The sequence below is a fragment of the Sturnira hondurensis genome, unplaced genomic scaffold, assembly GCF_014824575.4.
Source record: "Sturnira hondurensis isolate 20B ecotype Veracruz unplaced genomic scaffold, ASM1482457v3 Scaffold0017082, whole genome shotgun sequence".
Classification (NCBI taxonomy): Eukaryota; Metazoa; Chordata; class Mammalia; order Chiroptera; family Phyllostomidae; genus Sturnira; species Sturnira hondurensis.
In genome coordinates this window covers 3740052-3749714 of record NW_028089713.1, presented here as the reverse complement: position 1 = coordinate 3749714, position 9663 = coordinate 3740052, and the positions used below count along the sequence as shown (strand labels likewise).

At 41.9% G+C, this 9663-nt stretch overlaps 1 protein-coding gene across 1 annotated transcript in view; it reads left to right on the top strand.

Moving 5' to 3' along the window:
- The first annotated feature begins 255 nt into the window (after window positions 1-255).
- SLAMF7 (SLAM family member 7) overlaps window positions 256-9663 on the top strand; it is a 46680-nt gene continuing 37272 nt past the window's right edge. The window contains exons 1-6 of the mRNA XM_037067130.1: window positions 256-596; window positions 931-1050; window positions 1648-1680; window positions 2926-3023; window positions 3964-4020; window positions 5672-5699. Of these exons, the coding sequence (XP_036923025.1) occupies window positions 326-596; window positions 931-1050; window positions 1648-1680; window positions 2926-3023; window positions 3964-4020; window positions 5672-5699 (607 nt within the window). The 5' untranslated portion in view covers window positions 256-325. The remainder of the gene's footprint in view (window positions 597-930; window positions 1051-1647; window positions 1681-2925; window positions 3024-3963; window positions 4021-5671; window positions 5700-9663) is intronic.

Here is a 9663-nt window from a genome sequence, read left to right as displayed (position 1 = left end):
TTAGCATTATACCATCAAGATACATCCATGTTGTCATAGATGATTTTAAGACATGCAGAGTTGGAAAGACTTTGTATATCACTACAAAAGACACATACATAGATATAAATAACTTCTGATAATGGTAAATTGTCAAAAAATTAGAAAGTGATGGGTTTCGAGTATTTATTAGATTTGTTTTAAATATGATTTATTTTATTATAAAAGTGTTTATATATTGCTTTTTCTTTGGGAGTGTATTTAATAAACCTTTAAGATTTTTTAAAAAGTATATTAGTTGGCTCTCATAAACTGATATAAGCCAGCTCCAGTTTACCACTGGCTAATGTGTTTTCTCCACATAGGTAGGCTTGGGAAGCCAAAAATTTCTCGGAGTTTAATGACATCTATAAACAATACCTGTAATGTCACACTGACATGCTCTGTGGAGAAAGAAGAAAAAAATGTGATATACAGTTGGGGTCCCCTGGGGGAAAAGGGCAGTGTCCTTCAAATCTTCCAGACTCCTAACAACCAAGAGCTGATTTACACATGTACAGCATGGAACCCTGTCAGCAACAATTCTGACTCTATCTCTGCCCAGCAGCTCTGTGCAGGTAACCAACTTTGTTCATTTCTCTTGGGGGTCTCAGAAATCACTCTGAAGATGGGCCTCATTCTCTGGAGTAATATGCCTTCCTTATGCTGGGCCTGGTCGCCAGGGGCATATCCCCCCAGGAAGCCTTAGAAACAAGTCAAGCCTTCTGAAAGATGTTCCCTGATTCAGTTTCCAACCCCAATTTAGCAGAAGGCACAGTTTCCCTCAAAGGTTTGGTACTGCCTTGGTGGGCACCCAATTTTGATAGTGCCCTTTGAATGTGGACAAGCCTGCTTGATAAGCATCTTCAGCCTATTTCCTGAGAGTTGTCTTACTGCATCTTCCATTTCCAGATATCACAGTGGGCCTCCAAACTCACCATGCTGGGTTGCTGAGTGGGTTGGCTGTCCTCTCTCTGTTTATACTCATTCTACCTTCAGTGCTTTTGTTCGTTTTGTGCAAGAGGAGACAAGGTAAGATTTTCCCAATGTGGAAATGCACCTTTGTTCTTATCCAAAGTGGTGTGGAGAGGTTCTTTGCTCCATGGAATCAACATTTCTACAATCCCTACCTTACCACCCCCACCTCACTATCTCCCAAACTGACTATGTGATATCACTCTGAATGATCTTTAGAATCTGCTCATAGGAACACCAGAGCTTGGGTTCAAAGTTAGCATTGCCATTAGCAACCTGTGCTTAATTAAACATGGGTCTTTACCTCTCTGGCTCAGTGTTCTCACATGTGAAATAAGGTTTGGATTAGAGGGTTTCTAGGGTCACTTTCTATTCCATAATATTTTGATTATTACCTTAAGGGACATTAAGGAACATGTACTAATTTTCTAATGGTTCCTTCTAGATCCCTTGGGTCCTTCTGTATTTGTGCCATTCTCAATTCAGAAAACCTGATCTTAGCATCCTAAGAAATCATTACAACACTCCTATTCCTCCTAACCCCATGTCCACCCAAAATATTCCCTTTCCACAGATTATAATAACAAGTCTGGATGTAGAGAGGCTCTCCCTCTGCTTCCATGTTCTTGATTCTCCTTTGTTCTAACTCCTCAGGTCCCTACTTGAAGATCTTCAATAAGAAAGCTGGTAAGTTCTCAGTCACAAATTACTTTGGATGACTATTGGGAAAGATGAATTCACAGCAGAGGGGTTAAGACTGAGTTTATGCTTTGCAGACAGTCTGAGGTGAAGGTCTCAGCTTGACCACTTACCAGTTATCAGTTATTTTATCATTGTAACACTTAGTTTTCTCAATTATAAAATATGCATAATAAAGAGTTGCTGTGTATATTAATTAAATAGGTTAAATGGAATCACACATACAAAATACTTGGCCTGGTACCTGGTACATAGTAAATACTCAGTCACAGGTGACCTTTAGATTTCCTCAAAGAGACATCTGTCTTCAACTCCTTATGACCTCTTGGGAGGAAGAAGGGCTACTTTTTCCATTTACAAGTGATACAAGAGAGAGCACTCAATCCAGCTCACTCACCAAGTCTGAGGCAGGGGCTGGACAGGACTAAGCTCTGAAATGTTGGATCCATCTGATATTGTTCAGCTCAAACCTATTGTGTGTGGATATGTAGTGCCTTGGAACATGAAGACCCTAAATTCTAACTGTGTCTTCAACTTGACCCTAAAATACTCCATGTTAGGAGCAAAGAAAAGCAGTACACTGTGAGGAATGCTTCTACCAGTCCATAAATTATGAAAAGTAGGAACATATTTCTCTTGTCTCTATTTCTCTGTTGACTTACACAAAGCCTGGCACATAAAGGGAGCTTACTAAGTGTTTGACTGTGTGAGTCAACTAAACAAGCCACAAATGTTCTCAGAGCACCTGCTATATGCTTAACATTGAGGTGGTGAGCGTAATGTATGCACCAGAAGAATTCAACACAGTGTATAACTAGAGATATTTAATCCAGTTGAAAAACCAAGACTCTCTCATTAAAAAACAACTAGCCATGCAAGGCAGTCAATGCCCAGTGCCAGAAACACTAAGAAGACCCTGGATAGAAGGGCTACTTTGATTGCCCACACAGATATTGACAACAATATCTTAAGCCTAATGTGGACTCTAGAATATGAAAGAATTCCTGTTGAGCTTTGGGTGAGGCTTCAGCTGGGTGCCTCTCATACCACATACAATCCCTAGAAGAGGGAGAGACAGTCCAAACCACCAAACATCCATCTCAAGAGGATGGGAGCTACTTAACCTCTTAGGGTTTTATTTCTCCATCTTAAAAAGAAAACATTAGAATATACCATCTCTAAGAAGTCATCCACTTTTTGCATACTGTGTTTCTATCTTTATTTGTGGTACAGATGCTGTCTCAAAGAACACAATATACACGTATGTCATGGTTTCAAGAGATGCCCAGTCAGCAGAATCCAGAATATATGATGAAATCTCCCCATCCAAGGTGAGCTGACACAACTCAGGGATCCTCACCAGTACCCCCAGGGCAGGGAGTCATAGGCAGCAGGCTTCTGCTGACTTCTGCCCAGACAGAAGCCATAACCAAGAATCTGGAGGTCCAACCAGTAACTACCATATTAGGTAAATGATGCCATGATTCTCTCTATGCAGACAGAAATGTGGTCAATTGTCACCCCATGGCAGCCTCTTAGGGTTAAAGGCCTAAGCTTCCATAAAGGAGCATGGTGCAAGGTTAGATGACAGTCATGATTAGGAATGAAGTGTCCTCTACAGGAGACAAACCACAAGAGAGCCTCTGGTGTGAAGTGAGGGCTGTTATGTAGCCAATGGCATGTGAGTGGATTGCTAATGAAGCCCCAAGGGCACAGAATTGAGAGAGGTGACCTTAAACTAGACTACCTGGTATGGCTGCGGCATAAGCTTACTTTCCTCAGGCTCAGAGTCACCCTGTCCCACACTCTCTCCCCCCACCTGCCTTTTACCTGCCTGCCCCTTCCTCACCTCCACTCTGAATCAGGATTCTACATGATATCACCTTCTTCTGTGCCTTCACCACCCTGCTCCCCTGAAGTCTACAAAGAGTGAGGGTGGAAACTGAGGTCTCTCTGGTGAATCTAGCACTGCTCTTGGACTGATAGGGCAGCTGGATCCATAAAGCTAAAGCCCTGACTAAGTAAAACTCATTCTCAGTCATGCAGACCCCTCCTCTTGAGGTTTTTGCCCAAATTCTACTTTCCTCCTGCATGCCTACCTGACCATGATCCTCTCCAAAGCTGGATGGAAGCAGAGCTGAGAACTTGAAAGAAGTTGACCTAGTGAAAATGTGACCAGGGGAGGCTGGTGGGCAGGAGTAGAAGTAGGAAGGGGTACTCATAACATTGTGCTTGGGTTTTCTTACTAAGGGGATGGTGGGTGTTTTACAGGTGCTCCCCACGAAGGAGATGCCAGTAAACACAATCCATAGTGCAGACTCTGATAAGGTAAATTATTTCTGAATTTTTATCACTGTTGTCCTGTCTATTCCAACCAATCTGCTATACACTGTTCATCCAACTAGTGGCCAACTGGTTTCCTTGGGACTTGTCTCTAGACTTCTCAGGACTAGTGGCTGAGAGCTTTCATCTAAGGTACTCCCACACATGCACAGAGCACTAATCCCAAAGTCAATGGCTATCCACAAGCTGGCCTGCATGGCGTGCTGATCCCACACTTTAGGTGCAGGATCCCCAAAGCCCCTGAACATAGTGTAGAAAACGTCATCTAAGAAGTAGATTCTACAATTCAGCTTCTACAATACCCAGGGTCACTGTTAGCTCACAGTGTGAAAATAAGAAAAAAAGTGCCTCTCTATGGGACCACACAGGTACAGAGACTGATAAGTACAACACAGGTTGAATTTCAGTTCCCATTTGCTCCCTCAGCTGACCTTCACAGGATGCAACCTGCACAACCATTTGTTGTGATCTACTGATACTCACAATCCCTGAGGAACAGTAAACCTTGCCCTTTAACAGTACTTTCAGTTTGGGGGACCTGTTGAGGGGTTGTCACTGCCTGAAGGTCCTCATTTCCATTACAATCAGAAAGTTTTGGGGTCTTTTGGTGTATTAAGTGTTTTGTAAATATTCCTGTTTAATAGCTGAGCTAATATGCAGGAAGCTAATTATGAAAGATAAATTTGAACCTAGGAGTCTAGAGAAATTGGAAAGTAATGATGCTAAATGAATAGTAGAAGGATATATTGGGGACTTGGAATATAAATAAATCCATAAATATGAATTAAGAGCTGATTCCATAAGGCATCTATGAGCTAGACAAGTAGGAAGGTCGTAAAGGAACTTAATGCATAGGACAGTTAAATTGTAAAGGTAAGTCAAGTGTCCTTGAGAAAGAGACAGAAGGAACTTTTTCCCCTCAGTGATTGCAAAGAGAAAGAGGGAAAAGGAAAAGAAGGGTAAGAGAGAGGAATGAAGAGAAGGAAAAGGAAAGAGGAAGGAAGGTGGAGAATCAAAAAGTGAAGGGTAGGATGCTCAAATGTTTAAGCCAGATCTGAAAGAGAGTGGGAGGAAACAGAGAAGGAGTCCTGAATTGAGACATCTCAAAGTAAATCCTCTAGACAAATTGAATGACAATTATTCATTGGTCAGTATGTAATTTAAAACCACAGACTCCTCAAGCCAGTGGGAAAGTTGTCCACAGTGTTCTAAACCAGAGCATATGAGGTATTAGGAGAGGTAACTCACCACAGTATATAGATAAAGGTACAGTTATTGGGGTACAGAAGGAACTAAGGCTCAACTAAGAATAAGAAAGGTATGCAGCTTGAGCCTGGATGTTACCTAAAGCCAATAACTGAAATCAATGCAATACCCTCATTTCCTCCTGCTTTTTTCTGGGAGAAGAACTTGATGGCTCAAGGGCTTCCCAATGGGACAACTGAAGCAGAGGTGAAAGACAGGAAAGGGCAAGGACCTACTATCCCAGATTTTTCCAGCACTGGAAACCTGGAAATCCCCAGCAGCAGCTTTCAGTTAACATGTCCTCCACCTCCCTCTTGAGCACAGATGGGGAAAAACCAGCACTCAAGACAGCAAACCTCCTAGGGCTTCAAGCTATGAATTTGTGATCTAGGTCACTAGACAACATTATCTCCATGGAAACTAAACTACAACCATAGATAATGGCAGACACAGTGGATTCAGACTTTCTCTACCCATATTTCACATGACAATTGCAAGTCACCACATCCCAACATGTAAGCCAAACAGAAAACCTTCTGCTGCTGGGAATAGCTTGTGCCCAAATAGACAGATGGACATGTGCCCTTTCTAAAATGGCTGCCTTCTGAATGAATGGTAAGACAAGTCCCCTGGTACAGTAATTCCCAATCTTCTTTATATCACAGCACATATAGAAAATATTTTTATGGCACAATGGAGTAAACAATCAAGAATGCTCATGTCCAGAGGCTGCCTATGACTAGAGGCTTCTGGTGACTACAGTTGATGACCTTTTCCAGAAACTCCATACACAGAGTATTTTGCATACTTGCAACATGCCATGGCACACCACCGAGGATGCCTTGCTTACTCAGTACACTCTGGAACATGGCTTCTACCAGTTCATACAGCACCTTGGGCAAATTAGAAAAAGGCCTCCTTCCCTGGGGCAGACACAGACCCTCACCCAAGTGCATGGCTTGGTGAACAGAATGTTGGCTGCAATTCACCCTCCACTAGACCCTTTTGCCCAGGAATCTTTGTTCATCATACAACTGGCTGGACCAGTGCAATCATGCATGACTATGTGGCATGGGAAGCCATCAGAGTTGTGACTCTCAGCAGTTCAGACACACTCCCCAAGTGGTGTGTTGGAAAATGCTCTTTTTGTAGGGATTAGACTGCTAGAGCATTTTTCTTCAGCCTCTACTTCAGTGTCAATTTGATGGCGTCATGGAGTGCACAGATATTTGGTTAAGCATTATTAAAGTGTGTCTGTAAGGGTGTTTCTGGATGAGATTAACATTTGAATTTGTAAAATAAGTAGATTAATCCTCTTCCTCCTGAGTGGGCATCACTGAAAAACCACCAAAAGCTTGAACAGAACAAAAAAATCAAGTAAGGGAGAATTCATCCTTCTCTCTCTCTCTCCTCTATCTCTATCTCTCTCTCCCTCCCTCCCTCTGAGGGACTGTCTTTGAGCTGGGACATCAGTCTTCTCCTGCCTTCAGACTTGGACTTGGACTAGAACTTACACCATCAACTCCCCTGGTTCCCAGGCCATTGGACGCTGACTGGAACTGCATACCATCACCTCTCCAGCTTGATGACTACAAATCTTGGGACTTTTCAATCTCCATAACTACATGAGGCAATTTCCTACTATATCTATTTCCCATTAGTTCTGTTTCTCTGCGGAACCAAACTAATACACAATCCAAGCAGCCACAGGAACAAAAAAAGCCATACTTAATATTGTATTCCTTGAAAAGAATTGACAAGCTATATTTCTGGCACTTTATGAGAACTGAGTATAACTCAGCCATCAAGAGACCTTGACAGAAGCAAAGTCATTCTCCAGAGGGAACTTGAGAGATATTAAAAAAAACTGTTGCAGGTTACAAAACTGGGTTCATCCCAGTTACTGAGGCTCTGCCCAGAGAGTCATGAAGTTCAAGATGAGGTGAAGTGTTCCTCCCCCTTCCCTGCCATGATTTAGAGGAACATTCAAGAGAGCAGTTAAAATTTTTCTTCCCTTATGTGTTAACAGACATAACCAGCTAAATCCTAAATGCCTACAAACAACCCCAGACTAGGCAGAAGAAATAAACTACAGTTGGGAAGAATGAAGGTTTTAGCCTTTGTGAATGGGCCTGTAGAACCATCTAGCCCTGACTATCTTTAGCACTGTGTTGGAGTCTGCAAGGCCCTCAAATTATGAGATGTCTGCCCTGGGCTTACTGAGAAACCAATTCAGCACAGACACTGAAGTTAAATCCTGAACCACATACTACCAAGAGTGGAACAAGCTAGCACAGACAGAAAAGACCATGTGGGGCAGGTGGGCTGAAATTGATCTTTGCAGGATGGATGGGACTCAGCAGAGGATGAAGAAGACAGAGGGCATCCACATGAAGAAAGCATAAACAACTAAAAAGAAAAATGGAGCCCTGGATCAGCATGGTGAATTTTGGGGCACCTCCCCAGATACACCATGCATGTTCACATTCCCTATGTGTGGCATAGCCTTGGCTAGAATGTGTGCCCCACTCATTATCTATGTACACATCTTTTAATGACCAGCTCAAATGCCACATCCTCTCTAAAGTTTTTCCTGGTTTCATTAGTCACATTAACTATGGCTCTTTTTGCACTCCTTCACCTTACCTTTGGTCCTTTGGTCACTACAACTCATTCCATTCTGCCTTACAGTATATACGATTACTTGTTTCCCTCTATAATTTGCATTACTTAAGGGCAAGGTCCATGAATTCATGATCATCAAGAGGTGAAAATAAAATGTGATAATTTTATTTACCTCTACATTTACTGCCAAGCAACATAGTGCTTTCTATGTTGCTTGTGAGCAATACATACTGTTGAAGAGAAGGTACATATTGGAAGTGTTGATAGAGAAAAGCCAATAAGTACAGTAGAATCAAATTATGGCAAACATTAAATTTCAGGATTCAGATGGCAAAATGCCCAGTGTAAGGGCATTTTGGAGGGAGAAGACTTTCAGAATTAGCCAAAAAAGGTCAACTGAAGCAATGAACCAGGTGTGATGAGGTGAAAGGTAGTCACACTAGGTAGTGACGTGGATGAAATAAGGAGATTTGGTGATGACTGGGAAAAAGTCCCCTTTGAACTAAACAGGCTGTTTCTCCTAAAATAAAAGAACCTCTCATTTTCATAGGAATTGAGATTTTCTCTTGAATTTCTTAATTCTATAAACTGCCCCTGCTTCTCCTTAGTGTGCTCACTCATTCAAATTCCTACTGTCCTCATGCCCCAGGGAAAAGTGGGGGGAGAGACAAAGAGAGGGAAAAAGGAGGGAAGAAAGGAAGGAAGGAAATGAGGGGGGAGGGAGAGAGGAAAAGTGATGGAGAAAGGGAGAGGGGGGGGGAGGGAGAGAGGGAGGGAGAAAGAAAGAGAAAAGAATCAAAGGCAAGGTCTTCCAGGAAAACAACCTGAGGTGGAATCAGTGCACAGGAATTCTGAAAGTGGCCTTTGGGACTCAGCATTGCCATGGTCTTGTCTCTTACTCTTTCTTTCCTATGCTTCTTCTGATTTATAAGATGTAAGCTACTCACTCTACTCCTCAGGGCTCAGTTCTTAGATTCTCCCTTTGTAAAATGAGTGTGCAGATATATGGTGACAGAGACTTGACTTGACCTTGGGTAGTAAACACAATGCAATAGACAGATGATATATTATAGAGTTATACACTTGAAACCTATATAATTTTATTAACCAATGAGTTTAATAAAATTAAAATAAATGAATAAGTAAAATGAATTTGATCTTATTCCCCCCTTTACAGCTTTCCAGACAAACTAGATTCTGACCAACAGGTCTATAAAATCAAACTATTCTTTCAATGGAACAAGATCTTGTATCAGAACAAAGATGTGCCAGTTTTGTAAAATGTACTTGAAATGTCAGAGACAGGGTCCTCTACTGGAAAGCATTTGTAAGCCAGGAGAGTAAAAGCATGGACTTCACCAGGGGACTTAGAAAATGAGAAACATTGCAGTTCATACTTCTCAGAAAAAAGAAAGTGAAGATGATTCAAAATGTGATTTTTTTCTGAAACGTTCTGCCAATTTATTTTTAATATATTTTATTGGTTATGCTATTACAGTTGTCCCATTTTCCCCTTCATTCCCCTCTACCTTGCACACCCCCTCCCACCCACATTCCCCCCCCTTTAGTTCATGTCCATGTGTCATAAGTTCTTTAGCTTCTACATTAGCCATGCTATTCTTGCCCCTCCCCCCATCTATTTTTTACCTACCATCTATGCTACTTATTCTCTGTACCTTTTCCCCCTCTCTCCTTCTCCCACTCCCCTGTTGCTAACCCTCCATGTGGTTCTGTTTCTGTTCTAGTTGTTTGATTAGT